This window comes from Leuciscus leuciscus (assembly GCF_965113295.1).
Source record: "Leuciscus leuciscus genome assembly, chromosome: 15".
Classification (NCBI taxonomy): Eukaryota; Metazoa; Chordata; class Actinopteri; order Cypriniformes; family Leuciscidae; genus Leuciscus; species Leuciscus leuciscus.
In genome coordinates, this window is record NC_138739.1 from 8,784,459 (window position 1) to 8,802,830 (window position 18,372).

Sequence of the window (18,372 nt, forward strand, 5' to 3'; positions counted from 1 at the left end):
CTCTTTATGCACACCATTGTAAGAAGCGTCTGAAGGATAACAACAGTAAAAGACAAGTCCTCGTGGAAGTATATCAGACTGCATCTTTGATAAGACGTTATTTCGAGGTATTAAGGCGTTGTATCGACATATCTTGTTATTTCGACATAATAAGTCGTTATTTCGACATAATAAGTCATTATTTCGACATCTCGTTATTTCGACATAAGTCGTTATTTCGACATCTCGTTATTTCGACATATATCTCGTTATTTCGACATATATCTCGTTATTTCGACATAATAAGGGGACATTCCAATATGCATTTAGTGGAAAAGCGCCACATTTAGCGTTCTTATAATGGTTTTCTATAGGGAGGAAAATGCTTAACTTGAAATTAAACGCGTTCATATTCTGGACTCATCTGATTTTTTGTAGTAGGCCTATACTTTATTATGATTTTAGTATCATAATGATTAATAAATTCGCGCACAAACAATTATCCGTGAACTTGATAAATTTTGCAGATATGTTTTAGGCTACTATCCACAAACAAATTGATTTCTACTTATGTGTGCAAAATTCAGAATTCAATGAATGTGCAGCAATAATAGACACATTTTTGTGAATAAAATGTTTTATTTTGTATTAGTGATAGTGATCATAATTTGCGCATGTAACAAAGAAGATGTACAGGTGATTTTATTGACGTCCTTTCCGTAATTCGGCAATGCTTAACGTGTAATAAACGCGTTGAGTTTATATTCTGGGTATATCAGATTATATTGTACATATTTACTTTATTAGTATGATTTTAATTGTGTTTGGTCTGGTAATACTGTCCGTCTCTTTATGTTAAGGTTTGTATTAATTTTGATATGCCACTAGAGGGCAGAATAAGACGCGGAATTTAAGAACGCATTGTAGTTATGTTGAGTTGATCAGCAAACATGCTCCTTTGGGGCCCACTGTGGGACCAGACACCGGCGTGAATTGCGGGGCACATGTGGGCCCCACACTATGGGGCCCAGGTGGGGCCCCATCGGGACAGCCCAAAGTGTGGGCTGACTGTGGGCTAGCCCACACTAAGTAGAGTGGGCCCCCATTGGGGCCAGTTGTGGGCCCACAGCAAGCCCACGCTATGGGCAAAGTGTGGGTATACTGTGGGTACATTGGGTTAAGTGTGGGTATACTGTGGGTACATTGGGTTAAGTGTGGGCATACTGTGGGTACACTGTAAAAAGTGTGGGTATACTGTGGGTACACTGTAAAAAGTGTGGGTATACTGTGGGTACACTGTGTGGGCATACTGTGGGTACACTGTGAAAAGCGTGGGCATACTGTGGGTACACTGTAAAAAGTGTGGGTATACTGTGGGTACACTGTAAAAAGTGTGAGTATACTGTGGGTACACTGTGTGGGCATACTGTGGGTACACTGTGAAAAGCGTGGGCATACTGTGGGTACACTGTAAAAAGTGTGGGTATACTGTGGGTACACTGTAAAAAGTGTGGGCATACTGTGGGTACACTGTGTGGGCATACTGTGGGTACACTGTGAAAAGCGTGGGCATACTGTGGGTACACTGTGTGGGTATACTGTGGGTACATTGGGTTAAGTGTGGGCATACTGTGGGTACACTGTAAAAAGTGTGGGTATACTGTGGGTACACTGTAAAAAGTGTGGGTATACTGTGGGTACACTGTGTGGGCATACTGTGGGTACACTGTGAAAAGCGTGGGCATACTGTGGGTACACTGTAAAAAGTGTGGGCATACTGTGGGTACACTGTAAAAAGTGTGGGTATACTGTGGGTACACTGTAAAAAGTGTGGGTATACTGTGGGTACACTGTGTGGGCATACTGTGGGTACACTGTGAAAAGCGTGGGTATACTGTGGGTACACTGTAAAAACTGTGGGCATACTGTGGGTACACTGTAAAAAGTGTGGGTATACTGTGGGTACACTGTAAAAAGTGTGGGCATACTGTGGGTACACTGTAAAAAGTGTGGGTATACTGTGGGTACACTGTAAAAAGTGTGGGCATACTGTGGGTACACTGTAAAAAGTGTGGGTATACTGTGGGTACACTGTAAAAAGTGTGGGCATACTGTGGGTACACTGTAAAAAGTGTGGGCATACTGTGGGTACACTGTGTGGGCATACTGTGGGTACACTGTGAAAAGCGTGGGCATACTGTGGGTACACTGTGAAAAGCGTGGGCATACTGTGGGTACACTGTGAAAAGCGTGGGCATACTGTGGGTACACTGTGAAAAGCGTGGGCATACTGTGGGTACACTGTGAAAAGCGTGGGCATACTGTGGGTACACTGTGAAAAGCGTGGGCATACTGCGGACAATGCAAAGATGTATTGTAATATACCTGTGGCCTTAACAAACAACAAGATTAGTTTGGTTGTACTTTGCATTTGCCACAATACATGCAAAATAATTACACTTGTTGAAAGACGAAGTAGTACATTAGAAGTCATATGTTTCAAATAATTTCATTTATTCACAGTCATGTAATATATATATATATACACACAATACATTACCGTTCAAAAGATTGGGGTCAGTACATTTTTTAAAATACTTTTGAAAGAAATCCCTTCATCTCATCAAAGCTGCATTTATTTAATAAATACATTAAAAAGAGTAATATTCTGAAATATTGTTGCAACTTAAAATAACTGTTTTCTGGTTTAATCTATTTTACAAAGTAATTATTCCTGGGATGTTAAAAATGTATGTTAATAATTTATTACAGTAGCCAACATTAATCAATCCCCTCGGATACCAGAAGATCTTTGCCAGATCTCAAGTCTTCTGGTTCTTCTGCTCCTTCCACCATCCCAGTCTCTTGCATTATGATTTAACAGGATCAGGATCAACCCCTTCGGATGCTGCGGCCTGGCTGTTTTTTGTGTCAGTTTTTTCTCTAAAGTGAGAAAAAAACAACAACAATTGAAATGTTAACATAATAAAATTCACAAAAAAAACTAAACCAAGGGTTGTTCCAAGTGTAATTTATATATGACTGGAGAAACCTGAGAATAATTTGAGTTCCGGAAAAATAGTTACAGGTGTTTATTATTATTAAAAACTAATTTAGGCGGTGTTGTTGAAAGAGAAACATACAGAAAGTGAACCAATTGAGGGCATGATGAAATAAGAGCATGAGAACAGTTTACTAAAATTATCAACACAACGTAAAGAATAATTTTGTCAACTTGTACTCACACTCATGTCATTCCAAACCTGCGTGATTTCTTCTGTGGAAGATGATATTTTGAAAAATGACTCAAAAAGTCAATGGGATCCAATGGGATTAAATAGAGGGAATGTGTCCGACAATCAAAAATGTACTTGCACAGAAAAAGAGTGACCTGTGCCTGAGTGGCTCTTTTGGGTTTATTATTTAGCTGTTTGACACACATCACAATTAAGGAAAAAAGAGAGAAGACAACTGAATATTAGTCAAATATTACATAAATCTATACAAATAAAAATGATTATTTTTTCATCAGTGATTATTGACTAATTAATATGTCAGGAGTTCTCATCTCTGGTCCTCGAAGTGCACTGTCTTGCAGTTTATGTCCAGACCTGATCAATCTCACTTGCTCTTTTAACCAAAAGAGCTTGATTAGCTTGTCCAGGTGTGCTGGACCAGGGTTGGTGCTAAAGTCTGCAGGACAGTGGTCCTCAAGGGCCAGAGCTGAGGTCCCCTGCAAAATGTTCTGAACATGACTAGATCGATCACTTACAGCAGTGGTGTCCAGTCCTGGTCATGGAGGAGTTTAGCTCCAGCCTGTCTGTAGTGTCTGCTGATCCTGAAGACCTCGATCAACTGGTTCAGGTCTGCTTAACTGGGGTTGGAGCTCAATTCTGCAATCAGGATTAGACTGCAATAAATACTGAAAAGAGAGAGGACAAACAACATTTCAAATACAGTATTTAATGTTGATCTTAACTTTAAGATTAATAAATGCTGTAGAAGTAATTGTTCACTAATTGTTGGTTCATGTTAACTAAAGCTAACAAAATGAAACCTTATTATAAAGTGTTACCATTTATTAATAATGAGTCGGCCATACGAGTATAAAATTAATTAATATGAATCTTAAACTGATTCAAACTAGGCTACTGTATTGTATATTCATGTTAATACTAGGCACAAATGGCATTATAGCACTCCTTTCATTTGCCCTCCAGGTGGGCGTTCCTATAATGGTGTGAGTCATGTGACGTCACGTGAAATCAATGAATTAACCGTCCAGTGAATATTTTTAGGTTAAATAAATTAGTTTACTTTCATTCACACATTTGGAAATTGCCAGCAAAACCTTTACAATACTATCAAAATCTCTCATATACTGTACACATATTAAAAGCCTAAATTACAGCTCAAGTTAACCTGCCTCTAGCTAGTAACAGTTAGCTGCTACTGTTAACTTAACGGTTGAGATGCTAGCGGACTTTTCCTGAAGACACTAAATCATTTCTATAAAGTAAATATTCAACGGAAGCGTGTCATTTACATGAAAGAATGTGTCAGAAGCATTTGTATGTACTATTTGTGTAAGTTTGGGGACTAAACTTACCTGAAAGTAGTGAAAACAACAGTGAGAGACGGAGTTACTGCTTGTGTCAGTTGAGCTGTCGTCCCGTTTCCATGGTAACCCTCCGCTCCAGTTCAAATGCGGCTCGCATGTTCAGCGCGAGCGCCCATTAAAACACGTAAAAGTCACGCAACATTTACATAAACATAGAATTGATGGACGGGAATTATTTGATAATCAGATAAAATATCTTGAAAACTTTGGTTTGTTCCATTTGTTCCTATTTTAATAAAACCTGTTTAATTATAACCTCAGTGAGATCAATTATGCAACATAATAACTTAAAAATATCCATTAGGGAACGTTCTCTATAAGTTAATTTTAGGTTATTCAAAAAATAACCACCCTGCAACGTTCTAGGAACGTAATTTTATGGTTGCAAAATAATAACTTAAAAATAACCATTAGGAAACGTTCTCTATAAGTTATTTTTAGGTTATTTAAAAGTAACCACCCTGCAACGTTCTAGGAACGTAATTTTATGGTTGCAAAATAATAACTTAAAAATAACCATTAGGAAAGTTATTTTTAGGTTATTTAAAAGTAACCTCCCATCAACGTTCTGGGAACGTTATTTTATGGTTACATAAAAATAAAACAAAAAAAGAATGTTCCCCTAACGTTAGTATTTGGTTCCCAAAAAAATAACCAAACGGGAAGCAAAAACTAACGTTAGGGGAATGTTCTGTGTTAACTGGGTGGTCTGTCTGACTTTATCAGTCTGTCTGGGAACAGCTGCAACAAGCAAACAGGTAAAGATAGTACTTGTCTTGCTATCTTGTTGACTGTGTGCAGTTTTAGTTAAGTATGGGATGGACTGTTGAATGAAATAACATTTATGACATTTTACAGGATCGTTAAAATAGTTTGATTAACCCTGAGCTTCTAATCTTAAAACAATGATTTAAGAAATTCAAGAAATTCAATTCAAGAAATTCAAGAGTTTTATTGTCATTCATTGGACAATCTCCTGCCCAACGAAATTTGCAAACAGGGCCACCCAGGTGCAATATAACCATCTACGATAAAAACATAAAAAGATTAATAAATAAAAATGAAATTAAATAGACAACAGTAGCAGCATCATTGTTAAAAAAAACATTGACACACGCGTGCAGACACACAACAGAACGACTGTAAGAGTGCAAAGTCAGTCAGTGGTCTGCTTCATTTAAAGTTCTGACTGCCCAGGGGAAGAAACTATTTCTCAGCCTGTTGGTCTTGCTTTTGAGGGATCTGAACCTCCTCCCTGAGGGCAACATAGTGAACAGGTGATGGTCGGGGTGAAGATGGTCTTTTATGATCGACCTGGCTTTGGTGAGACATCTGGAACAGTACATAACTGTACTGTTATGGTGGGTTGCCCACAGTAAACCCTCATGGTGGCCCCACAGTGAAAAACAGATATGGGCCCCGTATGGGCTAACCCACTGGGGGCCCGTGTGGGTTTTCTGTGGGCAGTCCCACAGTGGGTTGCCCACAGTAAATCCTAATGGGGGCCCAAATGGGTAAAACTGCTATGGGCCCCGCATGGGCTAACCCACTGGGGGCCCGTGTGGGTTTTTCTGTGGGCAGTCCCACAGTGGGTTGCCCACAGTAAATCCTAATGGGGGCCCAAATGGGCAAAACTGCTATGGGCCCCACATGGGCTAACCCACTAGGGGCCCAAGATATTATGTCGAAATATCGAGATATTATGTCAAAATATCGAGATATTATGTCGAAATATCGAGATATTATGTCGAAATAACGAGATATTATGTCGATATAACGACTTAATATCTCGAAATAACGACTTATGTCGAAATAACAAGATGTTATGTCGAAATATCGAGATATTATGTCGAAATAACGACTTAATATCTCAAAATAACGAGATAAGTTTTCTTCTTTTTTTTTTCACCTTGCGGTTCAGGGCTTCCGTACGATGTGTTTTGACTACTTTTTGTTTAATTATATCTCTAGGTAATGAAGATATGACCTATTAACAAAAATAAATTGTATATATAATATATGATATGAAAAAACTTAAAGGCCTATATAAAATATATTTAAAAAAAGGGACTCACTGATTAATTTTGCCTGGGGCCCCCATTTAGTGTATGTTTGCCTCTGATAGGGGGCTGCTACTATTTGCTTAAGCTTTTTGAACGTAGATGTTATGATGTTGGAAGGGTGATGAAGGGAATGAACCCAATCGCAGCCAGTAGTCACAGCACACGGTTTATTATATACAAATAATAGGGAAAGCAAAGCCCACGAGGGGGCAAAACAAGACAGGACAGTGGTGACTAACTAGACTATGACTTCGACAGATAACTAGAAGAAAACAAACAACTGATACAAGAAATAGCTCAACAAGACGACAACTCTTGACAGGATACTCACAAATGTGCTTGACAAAGTTTGACAATGAACCAACACAGGACAGCAAACACGAGAGGATTAAATAGAGAGAAACTAATGAAGGAAACAGGTGATAATGGGGAAGCAATAATGACTAAACGAGGATAACAAGGAGGGTGGGGCTAGATGACAGACAACACAAGCACATGGCCCAACAAAAGGCCATGTGTTTGCACATGAAACATGTCTGTCATGATCCTGCCTCAAGACTAATAAAAACACAAGGACTATATGGCATGATCATGACGGTAGAAGTGTGATAAAGGCGTGATAGGCTATCAATTTTATGTGGATAAAGGCATTTTGTACGACTACACATGTCCTATAAGGCCAAGAAAATATGTTGTTTTAACGACATAGCATCTCGTTATTGCGAGAAAAAGATACGAGAAAAGATGTCCTTAAAACGACATAAGATCTCGCTATTTCGAGAAAATATGTAGTTTTAACGACATAACATCTCGTTATTACGACATATTAAGATCTTGTTTTTACGAGAAAAAGAGGTCGTTTTAACGACATAAGATCTCGTTATTACTTGAAAATATGTCGTTTTAACGTTATTACGACATAATTGAGTGGAAAAAATAATATGTATGTGGCAGCAATGCGTCACCGCACAAGAGAACGCAAAAGCATCAACACTTAATTTTCCCACCACCATTTTAGGGACTACGTATTATTATAACAACCAGCACAAATTTCTTTGTACATAGGAATGACCAAACAAAAATATTTAGGCTAATGAAAAATTAGAAAGAAATGTTCACCACTTTGTATAAATAAATGTTTTATCGCTATATTTAATATCAAATTTATACAAATAGAAAAAAGTTTAAAATGTATATATTGTAATTTATATATATATATATATATATATATATATATATACACACATATACATACATATATATATATATATATATACAGTATATATACACACTCATATATATATATATATATATATATATATATAAAGGATGAAAACATTAAACTGCATTTGACTTTTTTTCAGCAGCAAGTTGTAACCATCTTGTAGATGCAAAGTCTTAGTTTAACTTCACTGGTATCGTCACAGACATCAGTAAAAAATTAAAACACAAAAATATACACAAATCCAGTTTGTTCCTGTATACTATGATATTACACTTGTTAAACATGTATCTTGTGTTACCTTAAACATTTAAACACAAGTTTTATCCATAAATTGCATGCAGACAAAACGGTAAGAAAAACGTTTCTCCCTTTTTCCCTGCCCGAACCTGTAAATATTACATCTGGTAATACATTTTCTTTCCCCAGATTATTTTATTTACGATCCCAAAATATTCTTATTATAAAACATTTTTTAAATAAAAACTAAACCACTTACTATTTGCTACTGTAATTATATAGTGAAAAGCACAAATACTTTTTTGAATGTTGCCCTTGCATAAAATGTAAAAAATTATGGAGAATTGGAGCGTCCCTTTTTTGTTGTCACACACAGTAGAACAAATATGGCAGTGACTCAAGGAGGACCTTCATCTTGTCTTTTCATACTAGTGCGATAAGAGTTCAGAGGGTATAAAATACTGTTGTGGTTATAGGAGCAACCGTCTCCTGACAAAATAAGTGTGACAAAACATACACAGTTTCTTAAGCCGGCTTGTGTTGCAAGCTCAACTTACTTTCGTATTTTGTCATTAGGTTTTTAGATGGTTGTAAAAAAAGAAAATAAATATGTTTCCTGAAATCCAAATGTGGATAATATTCCAGTGTTTATGGTCCTCCTGCATTATAAAGGACAGGTTAGTCTCCTCTGGGTTTGGAGCTCTCTTTTCTTTTGAACCTGTTAGAAAACAAAGAAGCAAAGAAGGTAAAAACAGGGAAAGTGTTTGAACTGATGTTCTCATTAATCTAATCATCAATCATCACGTGCCTCTTAATATCAAAAAGATCCACAAAGATGGTTTATCTTCATAGTCACTTGCCATAAATAATAGTTTATCAGTTACAGACTTCAGTAAGACTTTAAAAGACTCAACCAACTCAAATGAGCAACAACATTGAACGTGATTGAGATCTTCTGTCCCTCGCTGAAGATGTGGAGTTTATAATGTCCATAGAGTTTAGGTGTGATGTTAGTGATGGTGAGAGATCCAGTTTTGTGATCCAGTTTCAAACGGTCTATGAATCTTTCTTCATTATATAAGTATTCCTCATCATGTGTTTTATCCCATTTAGCGATGACAGTAAATTCAGCACAACTGCATTCTCTGGAGTCAGCAAACTTCCAGCGTATCCGCTGATTATCCTGTATTTCAGTGATATCAGTGTGTAGCGTCACAGGTTGTATACCGTCACTAATAATGACATGATTTCATCTTTCTCAACAAATTGACCTGGAGAACAAACAGAAAGAGTTTCTCAGACAGGGATCAAACTTGTGCGACACTAAGATCTTGTCCAGCAAACCATGAGACTAATTTGAGCCACTAATAGATCCTAATGGTGCTGCAGTTTGGTTGTTGACGTAACATGGCTTTTTCTCTGTCACACAAGATAAAATTTATATAATTAATATTATCACCATTTAAAATGCAGTAAATTATTAAAAATGTATTTGTCTTACATGGACCTGTTGTTATAAAAACTGCTTTGTTCTAAGATTTTTTATTTTTTAAAAAAGCGAAATCTCAAAACTAGACGTGACGCGGCGCGCCGCGGCGCTGCACTGCGCGTCCGGTGTGCAACCCCCTTTATACGAGTTTACACGAATGAAAAAATCATTTGTGACTGTTTTTGATTATTTCCCTGCTGGGAAAACAATAAATCCCAGGAGGAGGCAAGATTCCTCACAGCAGAAGTAGCTTAGGCCTACTCCAACTATCAAAGTTTTGACATTTGATACAGTAGGTGCGTTCCATTCGACAGGGTCCCTACACAGTGTTCACGGCTCCCTACTTCCTGAACACGGTACATCAGTGGAAGTTGATTCGCTGACAATAATCGCTCATTTGGGATGCCCTACAACGTCATCAAAGAAAGGCAACAACGTGGTTGCGCAGATTAGGCTATAACTTAAATAAACATTGTAATTTACTTTACTTTCAAATTTAAAATCATATAACAGGCCTATATATACATAACACGTAGACTATATAATAAATAAAAATAAAAACATTGTATTAGTTTATTAGACTACTTTATGACTAAACATAAGCTGTACTATATGGTCATTTAATATGAAAATAATTTTTGTAGAGGTCTCATATCGTGCGTTTTCTTTCCCACCCGCAGCTCAGCTGCATAGCAATAGCAAAATTCCTGAGGTAAATAAAGTAAAATAAAATAAAAAGTTGGTTGATTTTTGCTCTCCACTTCCTGTGAAGTGATGTATCGATGTTCCCTTATTCCCTACGCCGTTTGCAGTGCAGTTCGTTCTCTTCGGATTGGAATCTCACTTAAGATGGCGAAATACCCTGTGAAGTCCACTTCGCAGTCCACTTACGGTTGAAGGCAACGCACCAAATGGGTGTGTTAGATAATGTAAGCGCCACCAATAAATCAAAGTTCAAAGTCAAACGAATGTCTTCAACCCTTTAAAAAATGCAAGCTAATAATTTTAACGGAAAATAATTAAATAGACTACAGTAAAACCCTGTTAATTGCAACATTTATATCATATGAGTAATTCTACTGCAAATTATGAGTATGAAAATGTTGTTCCCTCCACACTGGCACCTTCCCAACAGCATTCAAGCAGGCTCGGGTTACTCCACTGCTCAAAAAACCAACGCTAAACACATCATTTGTAGAGAATTACAGACCTATCTCTCTCCTACCATTCATTGCGAAGACACTTGAAAGAGCTGTCTTCAACCAACTAACATCCTTCTTGTCTCTAAACAACCAGCTGGATGTCAACCAATCTGGCTTCAAGAAAGGACATTCAACTGAGACTGCATTACTGTCAGTCACAGAAGCCCTACGGATCGCAAAAGCTGCTTCCAAATCTTCAGTCCTCATTCTCCTGGATCTGTCTGCTGCCTTCGACACGGTGAATCATCAGATCCTTCTGTCCACCCTCTCATCACTGGGCATCACAGGAACTTCACTCCACTGGTTTGAGTCCTATCTCACAGGTAGGTCCTTCAAGGTCGCATGGAGAGGTGAGGTATCCAGAGCACATCAGCTGACCACAGGGGTTCCCCAGGGTTCAGTTCTTGGTCCCCTCCTCTTCTCCATCTACACCACATCACTGGGACACATCATACAGGCACACGGTTTTTCCTACCACTGCTATGCTGATGACACACAGCTCTTCCTCTCCTTTCAACCAGATGATCCCACAGTAGCTGCACGGGTCTCAAGCTGTCTGGCGGACATCTCCACATGGATGAAGGAACATCACCTGCAGCTCAACCTGGCAAAGACTGAGCTTCTCGTCCTCCCTGCCAATCCATCTCTACAGCACGACTTCACCATCCAGCTAGAATCATCATTAATCACCCCATCAAGGTCGGTCAGAAATCTTGGAGTAACGTTTGATGACCAGCTGACCTTCACAGATCACATTTCAAAGACAGCTCGATCATGCAGGTTTGCACTGCATAACATCAGGAAGATCAGGCCTTTCCTAACTGAGCATGCAACACAACTTATCGTCCAGGCCCTGGTCATCTCTAGGCTTGACTACTGCAATGCCCTTCTGGCTGGACTCCCAGCATGTGCAACCAAACCCCTACAGATGATCCAGAATGCTGCAGCTCGTCTTGTCTTCAACGAGCCCAAGAGGGCCCACGTCACTCCTCTGTTCATCTCTCTGCACTGGCTACCTCTAGCTGCTCGCATCAAGTTCAAGGCACTGACGCTTGCTAGAACTATCACAGGCTCAGCTCCCTCCTACTTTCACTCACTCCTACGAGTCTACATCCCTACCAGACACCTACGATCGGTCAACGAGCGACGTCTCGTGGTTCCATCACAGAAAGCCACAAAATCACTTTCCAGAACATTCTCATTCACAGTTCCATGCTGGTGGAACGCTCTCCCCACCCTCATCCGGAATGCAGAATCCCTGACAACATTCAAAAAACAGCTGAAAACCGATCTCTTCCGTGAGCACTTAACCTTATAGAAAAAAAAAAAAAGAAAAAAAAAGAAAAACAAATTCCTTTCCCTTTGAAACATCACTTATCAGGCTTATGCTACTCTGAATAATACCTGAACTTCGTATTTTGAGCACTTCCTGCGTTGTTGTTGCTTTTGCCTCTTTATGATGACTCGCTGAATTTAGTCCTAATTTGTAAGTCGATTTGGATAAAGGCGTCTGCTAAATGACTAAATGTAAATGTAAAAATGTTACCAAGACAATTAATTAGACAGTTGACACATCATTGCTTAAAAAAGTTTTTTAATAATATTAAAAACGTATAGCCTAAAAATACATTTAAAAAGAAAACATGTTTTGTTTAAAATGAGGCTTAGTTTCATACCAAAACTGCAGTTTCTCATTCACATTATATAACTGTAACATACTGATTGTCTACTAGAGGACAGAAAACGCTCAAACACCTGTTTTGTTCTGTTCATATTAACACTGATCAAAACAGCGAAACTGACAATATAATGTAACAGACATGAACAATACATGACATTAATATCTGCATAACAGACAAGATCACGGTTAATGGGAAAATGTTCCATCAACGTTAAAATAACCAAAAAATAAATGTTAGTGTGAAGTTAAAAGAAACTCTTTGTCGTTATACTTTTCACAGGCTTGCAGAATCATTTCAAACACATTTTCCAGATTGATAGACTTAAAGGTGGGGTAAGTGATATTTGAAAAACGCTGTTTGGAAGTTAGTCGGACCGAAACATGAACACACAACAACAAACGTGTGTAGCCAATCAGCATTAGGGGGTGTATGACGGTGAAGGAGAGAATGAGCAAGAGAGAGATTTGAAGAAAGACTGCAGAAATAGAGATGAGACACAATACAAAAGAGAAAAGCTCATAAGAATATCACTGGTAAATTAAGGGTTATGATCAGGAAAGAGCTTTAGGAACCATGTTAATATAAGAAAAGCTTTCCAGCGCTGGAGAAAGCGAAGCGGAAGGCCTGAAAACAGACATGTTGTTGCTTTGATTCGCTCCACTCGTGAGTAACACTGGGTTTGAGTGTCATTGTGTGTCTGGAGCTGCTGTGCTGTTGGTAACTAATAAACAAACCCTTGTTTGTAGTTACTATTGTGTAGGCTACTGTACATAAATGTTGTCCTTTGTCATTTGTACATCATCTTTGATGCACATTTTTTTCATGAAGCATTATTTTGTAGCGCCTCTGCTATGATAAACAAACATCAACTCTTGGAGGGGGAGGCGGAGCATTGGAGAGAGGGGTGTGATTGTTTGGGTTGATTTCAAATTTCAACAATGTCCAACAGCGTTTTTGAAATCTCGCTTACCCCACCTTTAAAGGCTTGTAAAAGCATACAGGGATTATGTCGCTATAGACAAGATCTGTCCATCCTTCAACAGTGAGTCTGTCTCCTCTGACGCGTCTTCTCTTTCTGAGGAATCTGTTAGATAGTGTCAAAAGTGTTGGTTACAACTACAACTACTCAAATATGCCTAAAATATACAAGAGGAGAGAAATATATTTGGCAATTGATTCTGCAATTATGTTTCTGAAATATGATCTTGCCATTACATGTTGATATGATTAATAAAGATTTTAAAATTGTACTGCATTTTTGTCTCCTGCACTAGATGATTAATTAATATTTTTAATGCTATATGGGAACTGAATGCCAAATTTAGCTAAAAAATCCATTAAAATGTTTGAGCTACTCACCTTGGACAATAAATATCTTGGAGATCATATTTCTCCCATTCCTGGTGATATTTAGTTTATAAACTCCAAAGTCTGTAGGTCTGATGTCACTGATTGTGAGATATCCAGTTTTGCGATCCAGGTGAACTCGGTCATCATGATCGTGAGAACCGCTATTGTTCAGTTCATCCAGTCTGGCGATGACTTTAAAAGGATTAGTTTGATCTGTGCCTGATTTTCCAAACCTCCACTGTAACACATCGAAGCTTTGTATTTCAGTGATGCCAGTGTTTAGAGTGACTGACTCTCCCACCGTCACTGACACGGTCTTCAGTTCAACTTTCTCAGCAACGACCTCGTCTGCTGAATAAACGGGAATAGAGGTAGAGATTAAACATCGCAATGGTGTTTAATTACATAATAGACTCAGCAACAGAATCTTACCATAACTCAGCTCAGTGTCTTGCCCACGAGTTTGGCCTGATTAAGCAAAAGGTAAAAAAAATCAGGCCAAACTCGTGGGCAAGGCACTGAGCTGAGTAATGTGTATACATACAGTATATAAAGCTCATATTTTCAATTTTTTAACTCTAGATCAAACTTACCCACATGATCAGTATTTCTATATTTCCTGCGGATGATGAATATCCCAACAGCAGCCACAGCTAAAACAATTACTCCAAAAAACCCACAGATCAGCACTATATAACTCGATGATAAACCTCCTTCTGTTGACCCGTCCACTGTAATATAATGCATTAGAGAGAGTTAACACGCAAAACTTGTGAGTATAAAACTTGTGAGATTACAAAAATGTTGACATTGTAATTATGGGACACTTGAGAACTGGAAATAAAGTTGAGAGGTATTGTAACAACTGTTTTTCCTGCTAAGACAAAAGCTGAAATAAAACTCATCCTGCAATAAAGCAATAAAACGCACCCTGGACAGAAGATCACAAAGAAAGAGCACAGGACATTGTCTTGCCCAAACTTATCTCCTTGTTCATATATGCATCCCCCTCTCCCTCCTCCCTTCCTCTCTCCCTGAGTCAAGTCACTAAAAGTTCATTAAGAATGTCTATATATCACATGTGATGTATCTTGTGAATCTATTGTTTTTCCTTTTCATGTTTGGTATCATTTTAAATGTCTCAGTGCGATTGGTAAAATGGTCTTAATTAAATTGCAGTCATTGGTATTATGAGAAAGATTGAAAACTTAGGAGAAGCCAGGTGTTACCCCCAGGGGTACATGAATTGACCCAAAACAACTCTAAAAAATATTGGTATAACCCTTTTGTTCTGATCTGGGTATTTAAGGGGAAGTGGCAGAGCAGACTTTGGGAATCTGTAACCAGGAACATCCCCCATACAGTGTGTGTGTCAGTGTCTTCTCAAGTCTTACACTGTGTGTCTCTGTCAGGAGTGCATTGCTTACTCTTAGAGTCATCTTTGAGTAATTGATGTCATCATGTATTTATTATTTCTGAATTGGCTTTTAATCATTTACTTGTGTAATTGGCAAGATACAATTTTACCTGACAAATAAAATGTTATATTTGATTTATTCTGCATTATTCTGAAATCATTTTTCTAGTATGGATTAATGTGTAGTCTGGTGTTTCCTCAAATCTCTGTCCAGGATAGATCAAACCGAAGGCACTATGAATGGGGCATGGGCACATCATTAAGGAGACCTTCCGATTTCTGACTATCACTGACTTAGCACGTTGCAAGCTCGCAACTATTACAAAAAGTACACCTTTGTTATGAGTCAGCAGTGAGCGGCCGCTTAGGGTAAAATAGTTGCACTGCATCCTCTGACTATTTCAGAACTGACTAGTTTGTGTTCGTGAGCGCACATTCGCGATGTGACGTCTCAAAGTGATACCGGGTCCTTAATGAATGAATAATTAAAAATATGGGATACCCAGAGTAATCAAAAATCTAAATTAAATCATAATCAATATTTATGATTATTGTCTAATCAGAAACACGATCTAAATTTAATTATCATTTGAAATTGGAGTCAGATTAAGCGTGGAGCTTAAGTAAAATTTTAACTAAATTCCAATAAATTAAGTGAACTTCACTGGAGCGCTGAAAAGACACACACGTATTATTCCTTCGCCCACATCGTTGGATTCCTTCATTGGGCTAATGGGTGAGCTTTACAGTATCAATAATGTGGAGCAGAAAAAATCAGTGCTGTGGTACCTGCACATGTGTGACAGAGTGTGTTGATGTCCAGATGTGTGGTCTGGTTGCTGATGGGATTGTTCAGCACACAGCTGTAGGGGTTTTTATCCTGATATTCCACCTCCAGAGGTAGAGAGAGACTGATGCTGAGATCAGACACACTGATGCTGGACAATACACTGATTCCTTTGTACCAGGAGAGAGTCACATGACTCACATTCACCACTGATGAACACACCAATGAACATGATGATGATGATGATGATGAAGATGATGATGAACAGTCTCTGCTGATGACAGGAACAGGCAGACGAGCTGGAAAACATGAGAGAATAAACAGAGAATGATCAATTAAAGGTGAATCTTTATATCAATATTTATCTTAATAGAGCCATCTTGATGAAGTAGTTTGAAGAAGTTTAACATGTAGTCTATAAAAGTGCACGTTCTATTGCAAAAGAGGAAAATCTGGGTAAGTGTCAATGTGAAATTTTATATTATTGGCTCTTGATTGGTCCATTTTAACCCGTTTAAGCCCACCGGCAACTATAGTTGCCGCAGTGCATAGTTGTCATTTTCCTTTTGTAAATATTTTTCTAGATGTTGTCCATGTTTTATTTCTCAATGACATGCAAGCAAACAACCAAATAAAGGATTTCAAGAAAAAAAAAAAGGTATTCACTTCCTCCCTGTCACATGAGGCTGTCAACTTCCTACCCCTACTTCCAGGAAGCATGGCAAAGGCAAACCCTCCCAAAGAAAGGTCATTTTCATGTTACTAATAAGTATTTTTTGTTGACATATATATATCTACATAATCATGAAGGTCTCTAGAATCATCCAAACAAAACTAATCTTACAAGAGATCTATAGTTTTTTGTATACTTAGTCAAAAGTCCAAGGTGGGCAAATGCCTTGTAAGTACATATATCATGGGAAAATGAGGTATACTGTTTTAATAGGTTAATAAATCAAGTTTATTGGTCTTGTTTAGTGCATAAACATAACTTAACTCTTTAAATGACATCTCTATATAGATATATGTTTTTCTTCATTCTATTTATTTGTATTTATTTATTTTCATTTAACTTTTTGATACACAATGCCCTGTTATGGCTGCACTTTGTTCTGCACTATGTTCCACAACTTTAACCCTTGTGCGCTGTTCGTTTGCGGTTTACAGTCAGGCTGTTTGGGGTCTGAGAGACCCCAGGCAACAAAATGTAATTTTGTAACAATATACAGTATATATTTTAAACAAATGTAATTTTACTCAGTTTATTAATGTTTTTAAAAAGAAAAGAAAAATTCTCCAAAAAGAAAAAAAAAATAATAAAAGATTTGCCTTATAAAATACCCACATTTCTAACTTTCATTCATGGACATAACATGTATAATTTGACATGGTTTAGTGTAAGATTTTTGGCCACATCTTGGAAAATTTAGTTTTAAAAGTAAAAAAAAAAAAAAAAAAAAAAAAAAAAATCACTTTAACCAGTAGATGGCTGCAGAGCTCTAAAAGTACTAAAAGTTTCAAACTAAAAGACATCTTTTCACAAGTTTTTCCAGTTAGATTCATATCTACATTTAATGGAATCACAATTATAACAATAAAAGTTACTTTTTGTCAAAGTTTGGCAGTTTTTGTACTGAAAAAAAAATCAGTTTTTCAATAATGTTACATTATGATTAGAATCAAACCTGATCAGGATGTTACAAAGAGAAAAGTTGGAGTTTTTAGAGTTTATCATTTATTTCAAACATCTGTTTTTCATATAATTCTACAAATTTAAAGTGTGCCACTTCATTTCTGTGTGTTCTATGTTGTTTCTGATTTTGAGGATGAATTTTGTCCATTGATCAAATTCATTTGATTCTAATCATAATAACATTACTGAAAAACAGATTTTTTTTTTCAGTACAAAAAGTGCCTAAACTTTGACAAAAAGTAACTTTTATTATTATAATTGTGATTTCATTATATATAGATATGAATACAACTGGAAAAACTTGTGAAAAGATGTCTTTCACTTAGTCAAAAAGCAAATAGCAAATAGTGGTGCTCTGCAGCCATCTACTGGTTAAAGTGATAATTTGTTACTTTTAAAACAGCATTTTCCAAAAGATGGGCAAAAATCTTACACTAAACCACGTCAAATTATCCATGTTATCCCCATGAATGAAAGTTAGAAATGTGGGTCAAAAAGACCCTGAACAGCGCACAATGGTTAAGGCAAATGGATTTGTTGTTTGTTGTGTTTTCATATTCAAGATATTATAAGCTAGATGCAGTTTTTTTGGGTCTGCATCAAATGTTCTTCGACTTTTATACATAA

At 37.4% G+C, this 18,372-nt stretch overlaps 1 protein-coding gene and 1 long non-coding RNA gene across 2 annotated transcripts in view; both read right to left on the reverse strand.

Annotated features, from left to right (window-relative positions):
• Positions 1–18,372, reverse strand: part of LOC309476045 (uncharacterized protein) — a 66,096-nt gene that overhangs the window by 40,925 nt on the left and 6,799 nt on the right. Inside the window, exon 3 of the mRNA XM_082139177.1 lies at positions 16,309–16,351. Within this exon, the coding sequence (XP_081995303.1) occupies positions 16,309–16,351 (43 nt within the window). The remainder of the gene's footprint in view (positions 1–16,308; positions 16,352–18,372) is intronic.
• On the reverse strand, positions 2,776–4,652 carry LOC309474853. Its single transcript, XR_014197443.1, has 3 exons — positions 4,589–4,652; positions 3,736–3,901; positions 2,776–2,894 (listed from the first exon to the last, which is right to left on the reverse strand). It is a non-coding gene; the product is annotated as an uncharacterized lncRNA (long non-coding RNA).